General features: G+C 38.6%; 1 protein-coding gene across 1 annotated transcript; it reads right to left on the minus strand.

Moving 5' to 3' along the window:
* Positions 1-1,028: 1,028 nt before the first annotated feature.
* LOC131683464 (epoxide hydrolase 4-like) lies at positions 1,029-21,036 on the minus strand. Its single transcript, XM_058965474.1, has 5 exons — positions 19,914-21,036; positions 2,297-2,395; positions 1,920-2,240; positions 1,456-1,864; positions 1,029-1,401 (listed from the first exon to the last, which is right to left on the minus strand). The coding sequence occupies exons 1-5, from the start codon at positions 20,157-20,159 to the stop codon at positions 1,214-1,216; spliced, it is 1,263 nt and encodes a 420-aa protein (XP_058821457.1). The 5' UTR covers positions 20,160-21,036; the 3' UTR covers positions 1,029-1,213.
* Between the last annotated feature and the right edge of the window lie 2,443 nt (positions 21,037-23,479).

Genomic DNA, 23,479 nt, shown 5'->3' on the forward strand with positions numbered 1-23,479 from the left:
TGTAAACTATCAGCTGAAAGGGCCACGGTTGTCGTATGCAGATGACCTGAAAATTTTCAACAGAATTAAGAGCCGAACGGACGCACTTTATTTGCAGCAGCAATTTGACACTTTCAGCAGATGGTGTGAAAACAACCGAATGAATCTGAATCCGGCGAAATGTTCTGTGATATCGTTCTCCAGAAAAAAGGATCCCATTGAGTTTGAATATAACTTGTCTGGAGCTCTTGTTTCCCGGGTGAGCTGCGTTAAGGATCTTGGAGTGCTGTTAGATTCGAAACTTACATTTAAGAATCACATTTCGTATGTTGTTGGTAAAGCATCGCGAAGCCTGGGCTTCATCTTCCGTACGGCTAAATCCTTCACAGACATTTATTGTCTCAAAAGCCTCTACTGCTCTTTAGTGCGCTCCACGCTGGAGTATTGTTCGTCAGTCTGGAACCCGAATTACATGAACAGCAGCGATCGAATTGAAGGCGTTCAACGAAAATTTATACGGTATGCTCTTCGACGCCTGCCTTGGCGCGATCCTTTTCGTCTACCAAGCTACGAGAGTCGGTGTCAACTCATCCAGCTCGATACCCTTCAGCGCCGTAGAGAAACTGCAAGAGCCTTATTCATCTCTGATCTTCTGTCAGGACGCATCGATTCTCCAGATTTATTAGAGCGAGTCAACATCCAAGCAAGGTCCAGAACGTTACGCGGAAACGTTCTTCTGAGAGTGCCGTTTCGACGAACTATTCAAACAGCTAATGCCGCTATCACGGGACTACAACGCCTCTTCAATCGTGTGTCGCACCTGTTCGACTTTCATTTGTCTCGGATAACTTTAAGAAAGCGATTCCTGCAGTTTTTTAAATGTAATTAATTTAAGTTTCCATCATTGGGGCCGAGTGCGGCCTGTTGATGCGTGCGATAAATAAAACTAGAAAACTAGAAAACTAGAAAAAATGGCACCTTTAAGCTAACGCAAACCTTATCAAATAAGCGAATTGAATAAAAAAGGAATAAATTTCGTCGAAGAACAATTTCAATATTATACCAGCTTTATTTTCAGAATAAAAATGATTTTTTTAATAGTATTGTTCTCACTTATATCCTTTCTTCAGCACGCTCACTCTATAAAATGGACGATAAATATTGTATAAACATCCTGTAAATTTGCACTCACAAATAAAATTTACAAAAAAAAGTTCAGCAGCGTACATAAGTATTAGCTTTTAACCATAAAATTGGGTACGTTGTTAAATGCACTCGCGAATGTGTAGCCATCTTTCAGATTGTTCCCCAGCTTTACGGTATTATTCGCAACAGCGCCAAATCCTCCGAAAACTCTACCTACCAGGCCACGTGTTGGGGCAGGAGTGGTATTATCAGAAGGTCGTCCAAGCAAACGCTTACCTAAAGTGAAAATGAATATTAATTGAAAATAATATCAAAACGTGATAAACTTACCTATCAAGAATTTAAGCAAAGTACTATTAAATTCCGCTGACATTTCCTGATGCGGTGCTCTTCCTGATTGTTCAATAATTTTGATGATAAAGTTTTCACAAAAATCGGAACTCTTCACCACAGATTCTAATTTGTAGAACCGATCGTCGCTACCCGTTATGATCAAACATGGACACTGCAGTGTTTCCCCATCCTTTACGCGGTAAAACATAAAATTGCGATAGTAGTTGAGGGGACCTCTCCAGTCGTCGATTTGGCTAAAGATATATTTGTAAGCATCCGTCAAATTGTTTATCACAGATCCGTTGGTACCAGTCATGAACACTTTCTCTTTCTGGATGTGAGGAAAACATTTCTTGAGCGTGCGCTCAGCATTATGCTTCATCTCCATTTCTGGAAGGTATGGTAACTGAAATTAAAGTTAAAAATTAACTTATATAATTCGCAGAAAAAATATAACTTACCTGGATAAATTCAAGCCATCTTCGGTTGAAAGGTGAGTTTGATGGCAAATTGTCCCACAGGAGATTCGGATGTGGCGTTGAGACGCTAACGAACTTGTCTACCATATCTGGGTTGGTATGAGCAAATATCCAACCAATAATAGCGCCCAAATCGTGACCAACAATTGACACACTTTTGGTGCTGATTGCGATCAGGAATTTGCGTAAATCTTCGCAAATCTTTTTGGGAGTGTAATCGAAACGCCATAATGGTTTATCGGAATCATTGAAACCTTTCAAATCCAGCGCAATTACATGGAAGTACTGTGATAGTTCTGAAATCTGCATATAAATGTTGGAATTGAGCAAATTGTTTAGATTGTTTTTGTTATGCAAACCTGATTCCGCCAGCCAATCCAACAATCTGGGAATCCATGAAGAAGCAAAATCGTCGAATTGCTGCGATTTCCCGCTTCCACGTAGTGTAACTTTGTATTCTATAATGAAAGAAAGAAAAATATGTAAGTACATACAATTTTAGGCGCAATCAAAACCGAATTATTGATAACAATGAACGTAAAGTTACAAATTACAACAGTTTATCTGGGGTATTAGACTTCCCGAATTTGCATTGACCGCGAACGTTATGTCGTTTTTGAGAGAAAACGGTGCTCGAACCTGCTCAGGGTCCAGTTCAAGCAAAAACGATATTAGAGTGCATCAAATATTTTTGTGCCTTAACCTTCTATTATTATTTTGTTCCGAACTTTATGATAAAAATCAAATTGCATCACGGAAAAATCGCTGCATTTTAGAGTGTTGTATTTTTATCGCTGTCAGTTTTTCGAAAATGAGAAGCAAATTTGTCACCCGAAAAGCAACTCAACTCTCTCATCGAGACATCGGAAAACAACTCTGAATCGTGCAAGCAATGGTGGGTCGTATGAATAAACGTTACTTTCAAACTATGAGCATCGAACGGAAGGAGAAATGCGGCCAGAATGGATGTTCTATTAGTTATCAGGATCACAAGCGTTGAAGCGGAATCCCAATGCTTTGGTCTGGGATGTGGGCAAAAAGTTTAGTCTGTCTAAGCCTTTCGTTCAGAGAGCCAAGGACCAAGAGGAACTGCATACCTACAAAGTACAGAAAGCTCCAAATCATGACAAATGGAAAAATACGGTGGAAAAGTCACGGGCCCGCAAATTGTACACCCAGATGCAAGCGAAGCCTCATTGTCTCATCGTGGATGATAAGACTTGCGTCAAAGCGGACTTCCGGCAGCTTCTGGGGCTAATGTTCTTCTCCGCTCAGCACAAGTTTGGCGTTCCGAAGGACGTAAGGAATTAGAAACACTCAAAGTTTGCCAATAAATACATGATTTGGCAAACGATCTACTCACGTGGCAAACGGAGTGCGCCGTTCGTGATTACTGCGATTTAGACACCGGGGAGATTCACCTCAAGGAGTGTCTACAGAAGCGTCTGTTTCATCTGTTGAAGCAACACGAGGACATGAAGAGAAAATGAGTTTCCGCACAGAAGAAGCTGCAGACAGATGTTGTACAGAACCTGATGAGTGGAGTTAAAGGTGCGAACATACGATTATGGTATTGAAGTTGATTGAAATAAATATGCCAAAAGCCTACTAATGGGTTATATTTTATTGCTTGAAAGTTTGAGAAGGATCGGTTACTAATTTTCTACAGCGTTTTTTCGTGATGAAATTTGATGTAGGATACGCTTTTTTATTAAAACTACTGCAATAAAATTTTATTCTGATTTCGTTTCTTGAAAAAAATTGCTTTGACTTGTTACATTTTCCGTCGATTATTCTCGTGGACGTTTCAGCAGGGCGATAAATAAATAAAAAGCTAGTATATAAAAGAGCTGCCTAAGCTTCTCGTTCCAGGTATTTTCCAAACAGTGAAATGTCCAATAGCGGTTTAAGTAAATTTCAAGTCCCAGCTAGTTTAAAAGATTATAAGGAATTTCTTCGGACTAATAAAGTGTACTTTTTAGGTATAATGGTAAAGTATAAAAACCGGTCAAAGATTACCCTGCTTTATAATAAAGCAAAGCAACAGGATTATTACATTTATGTTTTGGATAACATTCTGAAATGATTCGAAAGGCGCTTCACAAATGTTAAGTTTTCGTCCATGTATTTGTTGATCTCTGCTGAAACAATTTTTTCTCTTGCGTATTTTATATACAGCCCAGCATGGAATTTCGTGTTAAACTCCGCGTAAAATTCCGCGTGAAATTCCGCGTGAGACTTTTTCCGAGTAACTGATTATACTTTAATCCTGCAATATTGCCGGAAAACGGGATTTACTGAATTGTCGAGGTGGACAGCGGTATTGAAAGGTACTTTGATTGGCCATCAGTGATCAACGCTAAATGCAGATCTTGCTAACGAAGGTATTATTAGCACATACCGCATGAATGTCCAGGAATCCATCATCAATATCACTTTCTGTAGCCCTGGAGTTGACCAGGAGCGGCGAAACACTACGCGCGAGTGGGTAGAAAGCATAGGGTGAGGGGTCCATTAGTAAGGATTTTTACCCTTTTTGGCAATGCACACGCTTACATTACATTCACATTAAATCACGGTCGTTTATGCAAATGGAATTGTGGTACATCGTTGTTTTCAAATGTGTGTAGTGCGAGATACATGTTCAAAATTTCGAGTGGGTAATTACCCACTCGGCTATTTTCGAGTAGGTAGTACTACCCATACTACCCACGCTTTCCGCCAGCCCTGAAGTTGACAGGAAACATAAACTGGAGAATGTGTTAGAAGCATACCCACTGCGACCATCAAGCGATCTGTTACAGCTTCGGGAATAGGACGCAGTTGGAATCACATGAGAAGCAGATAAACGAGTGGTGGTGCAAAACGTCGATCTTCGACAAGGAAGCACTTTGATTTGAACCCGCATAAATGTGTACCATATGCCAACCATTGCATCAATCGTCTCAAAACCATTTTCAATATGGTTCGTTCAACAATAGATTAACCATTGCCTAGTATAATATCGAACATAACCAGTGTCGTTTTTCGATACTCGACCATACAAACAACGGATTGTTAAGAACAGTCACCATACCAAAATGTGCTGTTTTCCATATACATTTTGACAACATACCATTCAAGAACCGTACAGATTACGGTGGCATGCATATTTTAGGTCTAGCGGTGGATAAAATATTAGCTGGAGAAAAAAATATCTTCCCCTTCACATTTCAATTCTATCGATTGATGAAATATTATTTTGCTCTCGCCATCTTCTGAAGAATGATTCGTTGACACTAAGTGGACTGACACTTTATCCAATTGAGCGTTCTCCGTAATATTGCAAGACGAGGATTTTTGACCATCTTAAACTACAGATTTTTGGAGCAGGATAAACAGATATACGAATAACAAAGCCCACCAGAGTAATAATAACCTCTGGCACCAAAGGACAATATAGTATACAAATCTCCAATATAGGATACACGGAAGGTATTGCAAATGGTAAGTAAAATGGGTATGGTAGTATAACAGTTCAATTATAAAGGTGAAATATATCAATAGTATTCCCAATATGGTGAGCATTATACAAATAGTTTGGAAATGGTTCCGAAGATTTCTGGAATGGTATTTATTTATACGGGAAGGCATCCTCTTAAACCTACGTGCGAACGAATTTACGGCAGCACAAGCAAGGGCGTGCGATGCGACCATGCCGAGGAAACGAAAACCGAAAACCGGTAGCCGCCCAGCAAATTGGTAGAACACGACGATTTCCGATCTACACGTAAGCTTCCTCTGAGCCTGGGGAAGAAGTCCGAGTGCTCACAATGTCACCGAAAGAGAGGAACGAAAGCTACAAGAAATGCTCTCAACAAACCAATATAGCCAAGCAAGCAATCCTGCCTTGTGGAGCTTAGTCACAAAGCCAACGCTATTCCTCGAGGAGCTGCCTACAGAGTTTCCATAGATGAAGATTAAGGTTATAATCGAACGGCCGCTTCCACCGTACAGTGAGGAAAATGATTGTAATGATGAAACCCGAGTACCCGACGAAGAATCGAAGTGGCGAAAGCCATGAAAGCGATGAAGGCCCCTGGACCGGATGAAACGAAATTTAACGTGAAATTTCATATGAAATTTCACCCGGAATTTCAAGCGAAATTTCAGGCGCAATTCCCCGTGAAATTTCACATGGAAATTCACGGCGAATTTCACTCGGAATTTAACGCGAAATTTTACATGGAATTTTACGTTAAATTTCAGACGGAATTTCACGCAGAATTTTTTGCAAAACTTAGCGTGAAAGGGACCATCATAAATTACGTAACGCTTTTAGGGGAGGAATGAGTACGACTAATTGTGACATACGGGGAAGCTAGAACGTTACCTAACATGTTTGTACTGAAGAAACAATTTTTTTTGGAGAATTTATTACGTAATTGGATAGGAGGGTGTCGAGAAATTTGTGACATTTTGTTACATGGGGTGGAGAGGGAGTCAATTTTGGGTAATTTATACATGGTGCCAAGTCTCACACGGAATTTCACGCGGAATCCAACGCGGAATTTCACGTGAAATTTCTCACGGTATCTCACGCGGAATTGCAGGTGAAGTTTCACGCGATATTTCAATTTTTAATATAATTGCGCTTTGATCACTCTGAGAGCGGATGTCGCTATTAATGGCTTCTGAAACCTGGTGATAATTGAAACTGGAACCGCTCTTAGAGTGGTCTGTGAGGGTACACTCGAAAACGCTATCAGTGAGTGACCTTTGTACTTACAATCAGACCCGTAGGGTGCGGTTGGCCGGGTCGGCCACCACCAAGGACGCCAGGCCTAGGGAGACGCTGAAATCTTGAACTACTATGTAGAATAATAGGAATAATAGGAATAATTCATAAAAAATCAAAATCAGTGTGTCACTTCCAAGTAGACACTAAATTGCCGTTCGAAAGTCGAACTGATAAAGCAAACTAATGTAAACACCAAAGGGGCGCAAAACCGAGACTCCACCGACCACCTTAGGGCCCTGTCAGTCCGATTCAGATTTATTCATATTGAATGATGTTCTCAAATGGAAGTAGATAAAAAATAGTAACGAGCGTATTTGAATTGCGCGACACGAAAATTTAAAATCGAAAAAATAGCGAAAATTACTGCAAAATTTATCGCTCGTTTTCTCAAAATCATAGAAACATAAATAGGACAGAACAAATTCAAGGGCAGTAAAACAAGACGATCATAGCGTAGTTGGTAAATTCATTGCCTTGTACGTAGTTCACTTGGGCTCGATTCCCATCCCCGCACATGGATTTAGAGGTTTTGCTACAGAGACTTTTCTAACCGAAAAAGGGGTGAATGACCCTAATATTAACATTTCTACAATCGAATTAAAAAATATGGAGAAAACAACTGCATGTCGTATTTTGAAAATTTAAGTCTCGGCAGTAACACAAAGTGCCTGGTGCTCAACCTAAGCACACCCATTCCTGCATTAAGTTGAATCTTTTGAGGAAATGCTGTTTTGGTGTTGCTGCATGTGCTGGAAACTCCTCGCTGGATTTTGAATTACTAAAATCAGAGACTGTTTGTTTAGGCTTTATATCAAATAATCTCATTATAGGTGCAGTAACAGATGTTCCCACGAGTGGATGTCAGAGTCGCACTCTTCCTGAGCCAAGACAACATATTTTATATAGCTTTCTGCAGCTTATCTACAAAAGAGTACTCAAAGCGTCTTTTAAGGGAGCATTTCAGATTCTCCGGGCACTGTTTGATCGTGAGGAATGGGGTATATTTATGTGAACTCTCCCCAAAGTAGGCAGGTTTTTCAACATTCCCAATGCATGAGTCATCCTAAAGATTCTCTATGCGCTGGCCACACCAATCGTTTGCCATTCGATATCTTCGCTCACTGGATAAAGGGGTCCTTGAAACAGACAAATTCGTGCTTCAGTAGATCTACGCCTGACAAACTCGAATCGTTGACCTTTCCGTCGATATCAACTGTGTTGATGCGCATATATATGCGTTAGTCCTTTATAAAATAGGGGAGCCCGGGTCTAGTTGGCGGTTGGGGTAAGTTGGCAGAATCCCTTTTCTCTGTTTCTATTAGACATATAGCGCTGACTATTCTTATGTAGCTCAACTTATGTGAAACCCGTTATCCAATGTGTCTTTGTGTTATTTATGGTGATTTTCAATCTATTTCCAGAATGATTATATTTTTCGATAGCGCGTGAAAAGGGCTTTCCGTATCCGTATAGATATTACATCTATCTACAAACAAAAGATATTTTGTAAATAGTTTTTTATAAAATATGTTTGGGGTAAGTTGGCGGCGCTGCATGCGGGGCAAGTTGGCGGTACTATTTACAATGCAAAAAAGTCACAAAAAAATTTATTTCTGGAATTCACTCCAAAGTAAGAAGTTCGTTTTCTTGTGTACCTCGCCAATGTGGGAGACATTTATTCCGGCCAATTGCATGAAAAATATCGAAAATTTGCTTATGAATAGGGAGTGCGCGTCAAAGTCAAAATGCCGCGGTATTGAAACTGAAATATAATAGCAAATGTCGGTTAATATACAGTTTTCTTGAAAAGACATTCAGCACGTTCCAAAAGGACTCTTGAAGTAATTGAATCTCCATTTGATTGCTTAGTTTTTGACGTATCCTCACATACCGCCAATTTACCCTGTGGCCGTTTTCCGGGTTTTCCACATATTTTTGTCTCTAAAAATGGAGAAAATACATCAAACACTTAAAAAAAAATCAGAGATGTTGCCAATAGTCTGCTCTTTCATGCCGCGTGTTCTATTTTGCAAGATCTACCTACATCAAAGCAGTAAAAATTGAAAACTGAAAACACCGCCAACTAGCCCTGGTCTCCCCTACTTGTCGATGGTTATGTCATTTGTTTCCTTTAGATACACTACCAGTCAAAAGTTTAAGTTCGCTTTTTTATTTTTACATAATTGAGTGGGTTTCTCAGTAGATTTTGTCAAGCACGTTCGTCTTAACAATATCATGTTGCTACACGCTACTGGTCAGAGTGTAGGAGGGGTTTGACGTTTTTGGGGGTGACGCGTACATCACAAACAAACTAGTTTTGACAGGTTGTATTCCTTCGATGCGTGTAACATCTCAGTGCTTGTTCCAAATTGTTTTCTTATATTTTTCTTTATTAAAAGGTAAGTAGAAAAAATTTTATATTTAATTTTAAATATTTATTCAAATTGACCTAATTCGAAGATTATCATATCATTATTGAAAAGTGACTACTATTTTATGTGTCTATGGTAGAGAAATGGGTCGAAAAATAATTATAAATAATAATAATTAATAACAATAAATGAAGAAAACCATAACTTTTTGAATATTTGAGGGAAGTGAGGCAATTCAGACCACTGTCCAACTCGGACCCCCAGCTGTTTCTCAGCTATGGTAATATTATGAAAAGCGTATATATCATTTTCATGGCTGTCATGTAGCTCTGTTCTATCTGCTGCTTCAGAGCGCTTTTTTTAAAAAAAATGTGTAAGCCGAAAAACAAGATTTTTGTTGGAAACAACAATTAAAATTAATCAAGTGCATTATCGTGATTTCGGATCTGTCGGATAATATCTTTTATTTATATCCTTTTTTGGGCGAGATTATCAACTATTACTTAGGCCAAAATAGGAATTCATTTCTATTGTAAGAAATCGAAAAGAAATGGGTGGTCCGAATTGGAACAGGGTAGGGGTGATTCGGACTTTTCATGTACTTTTGCGCAGAACCGTTTATACACAATACGGTAAAACATCGGAAAAAGTCGCCTTAGAATAAAATGTGCGCAATTGATAAAAGCCTGATGAAAAAATATTACTATGTCCGAACCGGCCCAGTTTCCCCTACATTAACATTGTAGGGTGAACTTAAACTTTTGACTGGTGGTGTATGATATTACAATGCTGAGCTTATCTGGGCAAACTTTCGAGATATCCGTCTTCAGTTCTTTCGAAATCTTTAGAATACTTAACGAAAGTTCTTCGAAAGAAGAACAGATAGGATCAAACTAAATTCAATTGGTATGATTTTCAATAGGAAGTCAGAGTATTCGAAGACGGATCTTGTTCGATATCCATTTTAGACAAAATGAAAACTTCCAGAATGCGAAGGACGAGACATAAATTGTGAGACATATAAGAAAGAGAGAAACAATTGCTTTGAGCATTATTCCACGATTGTTGTTTAGCGTTAAAATGACTGATTATAAAGAATTTCGACCGATGTCTTGTAAGTTTTCTTTCAAAGAATGAGTTTGCTCGCCAGGGCATTGAAAAGGCAAATAAAAATGATACCAACATGCACCTATTAAATGCATGCAAACATCTTTTTTTCTGTAAACCGCTGCCATACAGTGGGAGATAGGATAGGTTTTACACACACACACTCACACAAGGTGATCGAGAGTTTGGATTTCAACGTCGATACCCAAACTCTCGATCACCTTGTGTGAGTGTTTGTGTGTGTGTGTGTGTGTGTGTGTGTGTGTGTGTGTGTGTGTGTGTGTGTGTGTGTGTGTGTGTGTGTGTGTGTGTGTGTGTGTGTGTGTGTGTGTGTGTGTAAAACCTATTCTATCTCCCACTGTATGGCAGCGGTTTACAGAAAAAATATGTTTGCATGCATTTAATAGGTGCATTTAAATAGGTGCTAGCTCAATTGATTTTCCGATTACCCATTTCGTGTACAGGGCAAACCGTGTTCCGAGGCAATCGTTCCATCAACCAGCCCCGCCTTGATGTAATGTTTGTATCAAATGGATTTTAGCATTACAATAAGACTTTCGATTCCTTACATGCGGTAAGAAATCGACACGTAATTAATTGAATATAATATAATTGAAATATAAATTAAAATGTTTATAGAAAAAAAAATATACAGTGGAAACCCGATTTTATCAGCACCCGATTTTATCAGCCCCCGATTTCATCCACCTCCGATTTTATCAGCTTCAAATGAAAATTGATAGTTGGTAGTTTGATGAACTATAGCAGACGAACCAAGTTGAATTCGAGTAAATCCTTTCTTGGACATATATTTCTTAACTTAGAGAACCGAAAAATGCAAAAATATTTTTTTTTTAAATTTTGCGCTGTCAGACCCCCTTAATCAGGAATCAGGAATCAGTAGCGTCTGGCTCAAATGGCACGTTCCCCATATTGATCGGAGATTTGTGCCTTGCCAAGAATCGTCTTTTCATCATTTTCCTGATTTCCTGAGGATTGGGGAAGTGGTAAGGTTAGGGGTAAGGAAAACAACGACACAAAACAATTAAAACAGAGCATTCTGCACCCCCGGAGTGATGCTGAACGATCTGCAGGTGCTACAACAGCAGGAATAAAACTTCCAACCCCCGGAGGGATTTAGAACCTCTACTCAAACAGTGAGCGGATATATCAACACCCCCGAGGGGATATTGAGATAACAGAACGACAACACCCCTGAAAAGATATTGTCATTCAAATACGGCTAAAAAAACTATAGCTCTTTACCACACTGGGTTAGGAACAAAAGCATATCCTTAAATTTCAGCTCTCTGTACATAGGTTCATCTATGTATGGAGAACCAAAAATCCGGATGCGCAATTGCATTAATACAGGGCAATTGCATATCAAATGATATGATGTTCCGTAATCGGATTCACAAAGATCACATGAATAATACTCAGCGCGCTGAATAGTAGCCATGTGATAATTGAGTTTGCAATGTGCAGTCAGTGCCCTGGCCAGAATACTGCAGTTGTGCTTGGAAAAATGCAACAAATTTCTTGACATTTTCGTACTCACATCTGGCAGAAAAGCCTTTGTTTGAATGCAAGTTTGCAAGCTACGCCAATGGTTGGCATGTTCGAATGCAGCCCAAGAGCGAATCTTGTGCTTTATCCAACTTATTGACAGTGGTAGAACTGGTTCTGGACCAACGAAATCAGTCGCAGCGCCAGCTCTAGACAATTCGTCCGCCCATTCATTTCCAGTAATAGCGGAATGACCGGGTACCCATAGAAGGTAGATAGCATTTGAAATGCTAAGTTCTTCGATTTGAGTTCGACATGCGATTACTAATTTCGATCTCGAATCTGCCGAACTAAGTGCTTTCAGGGCAGCCTGACTGTCAGAGCAAAAATAGATTCTTTTACCGCAAATTCCCTGTTGAAGTGCGGATTGTACGCCGCACAGAATCGCAAAGATTTCTGCTTGGAATACGGTACAGTATCTACAAAGCGAATGAGAGTGGTTTAATCTCATCTCATGACAATAGACACCAGCACCGGCTCGGCCCTCCAACAAAGAACCGTCCGTATAACAAACTACGTATTCTTCAAGTTGTCGCTCCATCCAGCTAGACAGCCATTCCTCACGAAGAGGAATTCTCACATTGAAAGTTTTAGAAGGAAAACTACATGTGAGTGTAAGGTCACTGGGAGCAAGTGTATATTCATCCCAAGTAACCATTTGGGGCCACAGTCTTGTGTGGCTAGTTACACGATCTATTTGGTTACTGTTCCAGAGCCCAGTAACCTTAAGATGGTATGCACAAGAAAGTACTTCTTGTTTTAGAAACACATGTAGTGGTTTTATGTTCAAGAGTGCCTCGAGAGCAGCAGTAGGTGTTGTCGAGAACGCACCAGTCATCGCCATCAAGACCATCCTCTGAAGATAGTTTAACTTTGATTGGATTGTCATGACTTCTCCCTTCCGCCACCAAACAAGGCACCCGTATGGCAGTATTGGTCTAACAATTGTTGTGTAGATCCACTGAATGTACTTGGGTTTGAGTCCCCAAGATTTACCGAAAGCCCGTCTACATTGGCCAAAGGCCATGCAAGCTTTCTTGATCCTGAAATCGATGTGAGCTGTCCAATTAAGTTTTGAGTCGAGAATTACCCCAACGTACTTAACTTGATCTTCGACAATAATTTCAGAGTCAAAAAACTGCAATGGACGAGCTCCGGTTGTAATCCTTCGTTGCGTGCAAAGCACCATTGAGGTTTTATTTGAATTAACTGATAGTCCAACATGAAGACACCACCGCTCAACAACACATAATGCTTGTTGCATCATATCAAAAAGTGTGTTAATGCAAATACCGGTGATCATTATATGATAATCATCGGCGAAACCATACGTCGGAAACCCAAGCTCATTTAGTTTTCTCAAGAAGCTATCGGCGACAAGGTTCCATAGAAGTGGGGACAGCACACCACATTGAGGACATCCGCAGACACTCAGTTTCCTCATCTCTACTTGTCTTAACGATGAGCACAGATGTCGGTTGCTAAGCATTGCGTGTATCCAGTTCGTGATATATGAAGGTACTCCATGATCTCGTGCTGCTTCCAAAATGGATTCGAAAGACACGTTGTCAAAAGCACCTTCAATATCGAGAAAAACTCCTAAACTTGATTGCTTTTGTGAAAAAGCTTTTTCAATGTTGTAGACAACATTTGTAAAGGATGGTAGTAGACTTCCGCCGCTGATATCCATGTTGCATTGCATGCAGCGGGTGCTCGCCCAAGCTACCATCCCGAATGTAGTGGTCGATTAAACGTTCCACTGATTTGAGAAGGAAGGAGGTCAGACTGATCGGTCTAAAGCTCTTTGCCTCCTCATAAGTGACGCGGCCACCTTTGGGAATGAATTTGACAGTTATTTCCATAACTGACATACTTCAACCCGCCGGATGCCACGCGGCCTCTAGGCTGGTTTTGTCCGGAGAAAGATAATAGAGTTATCAACCTCCTAGTGGACCACAGCCAGTGGTAGTTTGATGAACTATAGCAGACGAACCAAGTTGAATTCGAGTAAATCCTTTCTTGGACATATATTTCTTAACTTAGAGAACCGAAAAATGCAAAAATATTTTTTTTTTTTAAATTTTGCGCTGTCAGACCCCCTTAAGGGGAACTTGAAGTAAATGATCAGAAAAAGTTGCAAGGCTATATCTAAGGAACAAAGAAGAATATTTTAAGAGCTTCGGCTTATTAAAAAAACTATATGTCTCGACTTTATCAATGTCCCCAGAGGCGGCGAAACACTTTACGCCCGAGTGGGTAGAAAACATAGAGTGAAGGGTCCATTAGTAAGGATTGTTTCCCTTTTCGCAATGCACACGCTTACGTTACATTCACATTAAATCACGTTCGTTTATGCAAATGGAATTGTGGTACATCGATGTTTTCAAATGTGTGTAGTGCGAGATACATGCGTTGCACATCTAAATTTTTTGAAATGGTACAAAATTTCGAGTGGGAAATTACCCACTCGGTTATTTTCGATTGGGTAGTACTACCCATACTACCCACGCTTTCCGCCGGCCCTGAATGTCCCTGTTTTATAAACTTAAAATTAATATACGCTCTTTTCAGTGGGTTCGTCCGTCTCACTTTTGCAATAGCTTGGTTCTTCTCACACTCTCGTTCCAAGCAACAGCGTTCGTAGGGAAGTGCTGAGCGGCGGGCGAGGAAGTGTATTCGTTCGCCCACTTGTCTTCTCTCCTGACGATGCTTCTGCGGGGAAGAAAACCTTCGAAAAAGGCTTTTTCGAGTCATCCCACTTCAGGAATCTATTTCCTTCGATGTATTCGATAATGTCCAACTGTCCGGCGATGCCTTGGGTCACTTTTCCAACGAATAAACGCGCAAAAAACGTCACGCAATAACAGCAATTTACGGAAAACTTTTACACTTTACGCGCGATGAACCGACCCTTGAGCTCACCTTCAATTGCAATAACTTCAGTTCTTGAGCTAATATTTGTAACTGTTAGTGCTCAAAAGAAAGGTAATATAATGAAACGTCCATTTACGAACTGTTTTTTACGAAATATTCGATTTACGTAGCTTTTTTACGAACTAAATAAAAAATAACGAACTTTTTTAAGAACCAAGTTCGTAAAAAAGTTTTAGTACAAAGAGTACCGTGTGAGGTTAGACACAATTTAAAATTTTCTTGGCCAACTATTACGAGTGAGAGTTGGGTATATTCGGAATGTGTTTGACGAGTAGAGGACGTAATTCGCTATTGCGATTCCTCCGCAGAATCCAACAATTTGATAAAATTGATGAATAACAAAATTAGAGTGACTCTGAAACTTAATATTTGGTTTTAAAAAACAGTTGCGGCTGTATGTACATTATGTACCCTCTGGAAGTTGAAAAATTCGTCTTCGCACGTTTTCAATGAACGGGCATTCCAATTTAATCAATTTAAATGATTATTTAAAGTCATTATTAAACTTTAAGTTTATTATAATTTTGTTAGCAAATTCCCACCCAGTTTGAAAAGCTTCAAATATAGAGGTATAATTTTGCCTTATTGTCATCAATTGAAACATTGATTACTGCAAAAAAAATGATTTTTCTTCCGTGATGCTATCTAGATCGGTTGGAGCAAAGGGAGCGTTGTGTGAAAACGAAATTGGAGGCGTGGTAGTCATCCATCTTTTGGCCGTGTTACCTGCCACACACGATTGTAGGATGTTGTGACGGAGATAAACGATCCTTGTAAAGGTACAGATAGGTATTTCTATTTTGAGGCGGATTAACACGAACGAGAATTTATAATTTTTTTCTCGAATAGGACATGCCCAGATATTCGAATTATGGTTTGCGCTACAATTAGCGTATTTGAAACTTTCTGTGGTTTCTTTCACCGGACAAGCGTATTATCACCCCAGATCATACGTTTGGAATCCAAATGACATTTTTTTGTGCCGTGCCCAAAGCCCTGGCATCTACGATACTGCGTCAGATCTTGAATTCAGCACCCATGCCGTGTATAACGTTCCCTTTACTCATACGTGGAACATAAAACATTTTATTTTCTAAAACTTTCAAACTATTAACATCTCTTGGATAAATCCATATCATTGTGATGTGTTCAAGCCGTTAGTTCTTCCCTTTATAAGAATAACTTGTGAAGGAGAAAAACCAAGTAAATCTTTCAATTCGTTGGATTTTCCGTCCTAACTTTGACCTTGCGGTAACCTTGCGGAGATTGGAAGAATTAATTATTGCTTTAGGCTGAATTATTCTTGAAAAACGTGTCAGTCTTGAAAAATACTTCAGGGGTAGAAAAAGTAGTGTTGAGAAAGACTGATTTTTGAAAAATATAGGTAGTCTGATCTTCAGAAACATAATAATAGGGGAGCCGGGGCTATTCGGACCTACTTAAGCAAATCGTCCTTTTAGGTGGATAGATGTGAAAAAAATTACCGGTCAAAGGTCCTAATTGTTAGTTTGAAACCTCAGCTACATGTTGGTGCCATAAGGGGCCGTACACAAATGACGTAGCTTCTTTCGGCGATGTTTGACCCCTCCCTCCCCCTCGTAGCATTTGGTCACAAAATCTTAAGCAAAGTGCAAACAAAATAAGTCCATTTCAGAACAGATATAGTGTTGATAGCTTTGTTTTGAATTTTATGTCATGGAGCATGAAGAGAAGTTCTCTCAGTTCACAATCCTGCAGCTGCCAAAGATTCTAAGAAGCATACGTTCATCTAAATTACTAAATTTTGTTTGGTTGAATACGAAGAGAAAATTTGATTCAGCTATCAAACTAAGTCTACTAGTTAGCAATTAGCTAAATAATGTAGGAAGTTAAATCCGTTTTTTGCGAACATGCAATTCTGCGAATCGTAAGATTCACCACATGAAAAACCGTGAAAAGTTACTTGTGTGAATTTAAATTTATTTCTCTTGGGAACGGAGGAACATTAAATTGTTTTCTCTAATCAATGGGTTTTTTTAAAGCTACGTCGCACAACTACTGACCCTACCCTTCCCCTCGTCATTTATGCATGGCCCCTAAAAGGTTCATTTGCACCACTCAAGGCAACGCTAGGCGACGATTTGCAAACTTCTACGTTTTCCATCCTTTTACAATGTAGGGGTAATTCGGACCTCCCTACGGGGCAATTCAGACCGTCATTTTTCTTTAATTTTTTACAATGGAATTATGTTGACCTTTCCATTATAATTGATTTTTCCATTATAATGATTTTTGTTTTGAGAATGGCAAAAAAACGAAACACGTTGTATCTTCTTTCTAAAAAATTCCAAGAATTAAATTCAGCTCTCAAAATTAATGTTTCAAAATAGCGGTTCCACGAATATCGATAGTCAGAAGGTCTTGCTATTTTCTGAGAAATCGAGGGGGTCCGAATTACCTCCACTGTCTTAATAGCCCCGGGTCCCCCTATACATTACTTAACGGTCACTTAACATTTATTCGCAATGTTGCTTATAATAAATACCGCAACTATCAACAATTTTTTTCACCTGCGCAGTCCCGTAGCATACAGTTGGCTGAGTTGGTTATCACTAAAATCTTGTTCTGTTTTATAAACTTTGTGAGAATAAACTAAAAAATAAGTAATAATAAATGTACCATTTCCATGTACACACAAAATTATTGTTCGAATTGAAAAGGAGCCAAAGTAAACACCAAAGGGGCACCAATCGCAACCAATAATAAACTGCTTATTTCTTTTCCTAAGGTAGCCAACAAACTCAGTTACTTCCTGTGGAGGGGGTTCATCTGATTCCCCTGGGAAGTAAGCAGAAGCTAGTATAATATCAACCCTCCCTCTCGTTGTTGGTTTATTCAACTGTATTGCCACTAAATTCGATTATTGGTGTATAGTTAACATTTGCCAGAATAGCCGTACGTGGCTTATTCACCGAGTTGTCAAATATTATCTTTCCCATTTGTGTAAAGATTCATTGAATATTATTTAAAGCTCATGGTTCGTGGATTAAAGCCATGTCTACATTTTCTTTTGTGAAACTGCGGAAAAGGATTCCAGTTGCTCCTTTCACATGATGCAGATTCGCCTGGATATTTTCTTCAGTTTTGTAACTCTTCATTTGAGTACTACGACTTGTGAAGAAACAAAACGTCCACTGTGTCAGAGATTCGCTTAAGACAGTAAGGACAAGGCCCATGGTACTTCGTTCGCGACTGGCATATTTTATCCCCGCCAGCCATTCAGTCCTCGACGCGGAGATACATCTTGACATAGGGGCTCCTGCTTTCAGTCGCTTTTAACTCTGCCTTTTTGATTTGCCGATCTGAATATTTCATACTATAGCTCTAAATTTTCATAAATTTCCCTACTTAGTAATCTCTAGCTAATTGAATGTCGTTAAATAGCAAAAAAGAGAAATGTCATACTAAAAATGAAAAAATTATATATTAGATATTCCTTTTAAAAAAAAACCAACCATGAACATAAATATTTTGGGTATTCTTTGGAAAAAGTCGTTCATATTACGAAAGGTATTTGCAAATATTATAAATCCTTTCGCTTTCGTATATTTTATTAGGTGAAAAAAACCGTTTGACCAATGGAACCGATCCGTAATAAGCTCACGACAGTCGTTTTGTGGTATTAATGGAAAGTGCGTAACAAAAATAAAAACTTCACATCGAGAACACGAATTATAAGTACGAAACATTCGGTTATTTTACAAAAGTTGTTTGAACGAAATCCATCCGTAGCAAATATACGAATTTATTATTTACTCAGTGCAACAAATAAACCTTAACTGCGAAGAAAATTCCCAGTTAAACCCAGTCCGGAATTGGTTTCTAATTCAAAATGGATTAAGTATGGATTCCAGCTCAATCCAACGTCATTCGAGCTGGATTCCATACTGGCTCCATTCAGGATTCTGAATGAAATTCCGAACGGTTTTGACAGGGTTATAGACTAATTTAGTAAATAGCCAAATCATGAAAAGCTACCACTTGTGATAGAACACCCAATGTTTTGAATTATGCATCAATTGGCAAAATAATAATTATTTAATTTTTATAAAAATATCTAAAACACCCTTTTCCCAGTATAGTTTTCACACCTTTACTTCTAAAATGTTTTTTTGGTTCTAAATGTTGCTAGCTTGTTTCAAATATACAACATTTCTTCTACTTTTCTAATTACCTGAATGTTTATCTGGGTAGTTTTTAACTGGAACTAGGCTGGCTCTGGAAAATTCCCAGCCAATAAGCTATTAGTCGGGCTTGTTGTACTAACACTGCAAAATGTCATGATGATTTGCGCTTGCTTTCCAATCATATTGTTACAACCGGATCAACTGTCCGACGATTGGCAGTAGAAGGTAAAGGATTATTCACTCTTCCTATGCCTACATAAGAACATGTTCAGTCTAGTTTTCTGTTCTATGTTTATTTGTGGTACGCTCTAAATTATCAATCGCTCTTATCGTTTCGTTTCTTTTGTATCTCTTGTTCGTCAATGTGCAGATAATAACTAACAGAATCGTTGAAGTTGCATTGCGTCTGCAACAAGATGGAAGATAGTGTCATTAATTAAATGAAACTGCATTCAGATTACAGCAAATTTGGACTCCTAGAAATTGGATAACCATTTCGATAGGATTCATAAAAGATGAGTCTGAACAATATCGAGCAAACAACATTCAAAAATTAAATAAATTATAAGTCAAAATCCATTCATCATCTGTTCGAACCGGCTTTGAAGTATGGATAATACAAAAAGTAAAAATCCTGCAATATGATTGTATAACCGATTAAGCACTAACGTTAGTTGTAAATATGCAAAATTCCGTAGCATAATTATAATATAAACTTTAAATGTTAACACAAGTACACCAACAGACTAGATGAACCGTATAGTACTTATAACACCTTCTTCCAGCCTGAATAAAACTTTCTAGATTCAGAAACATACCATTTCTTTATTAAAGAGGTAAACATCAGTGATCTCGGTCAGAAAAAAATGTATAACTATACTACTGATTGCTAATGACTATAAAGACCAGGGTTGACTCATGCCTGCGACAGTTTCTCACATGTTTCATCATAAGCGCAAAACGAACTTAACCACCGTTATCAGGCCACAGTTTCGAGCTTCTTTCCTCGTGTTCTTCTACCACACTATTAACTACTGATTACATTTACCTCGAGCTTCACGTAAGAGTGTCGTCCCATCTTAGTTTCAGTCATAAAGTTTGGCTGTTTGTTCGGGAACTCGACTTGCTCAATTGCCTTCCGCATGATGGTCGTTTTATTAACTCGACACTTGACGCACTCGAACAGCCATTTTATTAGCAGCAACAAATTCGCAACCACACACCGAAGATACACCTTTAGAATCTGTTTCTTAGGAATCGCTTCCAACACCTCGTAACGTTTGACCTGTGACATTTTCGATTGTATGTTGATATTTTGATTTTGGATAATCTGCAATTACTTTCTGGAGAATCGTATTACATGTTGGTCTATTCCATCGTTGAGCGATACTTCTGTGTTTTTTTTTGTCACGGCCCGTACGTACTGGATCCTATCTGAATCCCGTCACACACTAGTACGACCTGTTTGGCGATGCACTTAAATAAAACTGAATCTATAATTGTACTATTCCACATAAGGAGGTTCACTGACGTATTCTTAAAAACAAGACACGAGAAGATTAAGCTCGGAGTATCACTTTTTATTATCAGTTTGTTTAAGAAATTGTGTTATAAGTTATAACATTTGCCCTTTATGCCGCGTTCATCCAGCGAACACCGTTCACACGAAATTTGCGATTTCCAATGCCATTCTATCACCTTAATCCTTAATGAATGCTATTTTGTTATACCACTGAGCATTAATCCAGCAACAACGCCATTGAATTCAGTTGTTTTGCACTTTGTTTTGGGATGGATTTCTACACACTGCACCAGATTAGACGCACACTGTAATAGCTCAAGCCATACATGATGCAGTCGAAATTTATGTTGTAGTGTAAAGGCTGCAGCATAAATATATGTTGGTTATTTCATTTCCCTTTCATGCTTCGCTCACGACCTTCTGTTTAGAGCTGTTTAGAGTACAAAGTCCAACCTCGTGACGTCGATGGATTTCCAAGCACGTTTGCAGCACATGGAATAGCCTGGGGGAACGCACGGTTGATGATGACGATGATGATGGTGAAGGTTCAGTGCTATCGACTTATGATTCTTTATATTACTACAATCTTAGATCAACAGAAATACTGTTTCACTTATGTGTGGCACTATCCTCTAATGCGATGCAGACGCATCGAATGGCTTTTGAAAACTACTTGTTTGGCCGTGTTTAGTGCATGAATTCAATCACAGTGTCTGTCTAGGATTATTGTTTAAGTGTTCGTTAGATAATCTTTACAGAAGTGTGTTGTACATGTTATAGTTGGAACAGGAATAATCTAATTTCATTCAAAATTGTGCTTTGCCCTTCACTGTTTTCATCAGTAGTGCTGAATTAGTATTGTCACATGGGTAGGGTCGATGAACCAATAGCTACCCTACCCAGGACAGTTATTTTAACAAAAGCAACACTTTAAATTCACCTAGCAGTGTGATGATTTTCCTTATAACAATTAATGCATGAACAGTTCGTAGCTGAGGATACTTTATTTTGCACAATATATCAAACATTACTCATTGCACACTAGAAAATTGGCCTCTATAGCGCCTACGATCTCCAAATAATATACACCACATCGTTGTGTTAATATTTTTATGACTTAACTTACATAACTTACTCCACAATTTACTATATACAGGGTGTTTGGTTCATGGTTAAAAATCTCGCGAGGGGTGATAGAAAATCATGCGTGGAGGAAAAATCGTTCTACACGTACTATCAAATCTCAACCGTTACAGAGTTATTGAACTTTTTCTGTAAATAACTAGTTTATCTTTAAATACCTCTAACTCAAAAAGCATACTTTGTATTTAAAATTATTTACGACCATAGGGAATGTGAGAAAATTTCTCATTGAATGATGTCGATCACATATTTCAGCTAATGAGGTTAAGGTGTTACGTACCTTCAGTGCTGGGAAAATCACCAAAAAATCAAACATCATCAGTGATAATTATCACTGCTGATTACGCTGTGCTATGATCATAACAATAAATAATTACTAGTGATTTTCTCTGAAGCGCTAATATATCGTATTGGCCAATTTTTGCTCGAATATACAAAAAAGTATGATCTTTCATGTATTTCTTTCAACAGTATTCAACTTTAGGTACTCGCATCAGCGATAATGAGCTGAAATAGGCTATTTTTTAGACGAAAAGTGTCCATAACTTTTGAAAGAAAAAAGTCCTCCTAAGACATGATACGGCTAAATTATACAGGTTTGTCAGAAAGTTAAAATTCCTCCTAAATTAGCGATCTGAACCACTGTGCATTGTTAATAAGCGCATTGTAAGAAACTCCTTATGATGATGATTTAGCCAAATGTTTTTGGGACTGAGAGCGATCCAACACACATGCAGGAATGCAAAATAATCGAAATGCTGACGTTTTCAACTTTTCGGGAAAGTGAAGGAAAAATCGGGCCGCCTTGTGCATTGAAAATGTCCAAAACTCTTGATTTTCAACAGCCCTCAACTTGCCCATCAAAATAAAACACTTTCCCAAAAAGTTGAAAAAAAAATCCATTTTGACACATCGGCATGTCCAAAACTATTGATTTTCAACAGCCCTCAACTTGTTTTTCAACATAAAACACGTTCCCAAAATGTTTAAAAAAATTCAGTTTGGCTCGTTGACACCCCTAACATATCCATAATGTTCGAAAATAGATAATGATCATTGATCCAAGAATTAAATCAAATCGCAATCATGGCTGATAATTCGCACTTTTGATTTTTTTCCGAATTGCTCACTGCAGTCATACCGTGATCACAGAGCAGCAAGAGCAAGAAAAAATCGGTAGTGATTTTTGTGAGATGATCTTTTGATAGTTAGGAGCGTGATCACGGCATGATTTTACCGGCAGTGAGAATTTTCGAAAAAACCATAAGCGATAATTATCAGCCGTGATTGCAGTTAGATTTTTTTATTATGATTTTCCCAGCACTGCGTACCTTTTTTATTTTTCAAAAAATAGAGTTTATTAATACTTTATCTGAAAGTACAAATCCCTGAGAATATTTTCCCAAATTTTTATAGAGATCCGATAAATAGATCAAAAGTTACAGCGCTTCCAAACGCGCTTCGTTTTTCAAGAGCAGTGGTAACTTGAAATTTTAAACTCGATTATCTCGAAATGTCAAATTCTGCGGCGTAAACTGAAGCGGGTCACTGAGTTTGTAGAAGGCGGCGAACTTTTGATTGAAAATACCGAAGCCAGTGGACTCTTCGAGGTGTGATCCGTCAGTATAAAACATCTTAGAACAGTCGACTTCTCGGAATTTTTATAAAAAAATGTTTGGAACCACTTGTGGGCGTATGTGGTCTGGAATTCCACTAATCTCGTCTTTCATGAATGTGTCGAAGAAAAAAGTAGATTCAGAAGTATTTATGAAATGCACACGGTTGGGATTGTAAGAAGAAGGATTAATATTTTGCGCCATGTAGTCAAAGTACAGGGACATAAAACGGGTCTGAGAATTGAGCTCAACAAGCCTTTCGAAATTTTCAATCACCACCGGGTTCAAGATATCGCATCGAATGAGCAATCGATATGAGAGTTGCCAAAATCG

The sequence above is a fragment of the Topomyia yanbarensis genome, chromosome 2 (genome assembly GCF_030247195.1).
Source record: "Topomyia yanbarensis strain Yona2022 chromosome 2, ASM3024719v1, whole genome shotgun sequence".
Taxonomy (NCBI): Eukaryota; Metazoa; Arthropoda; class Insecta; order Diptera; family Culicidae; genus Topomyia; species Topomyia yanbarensis.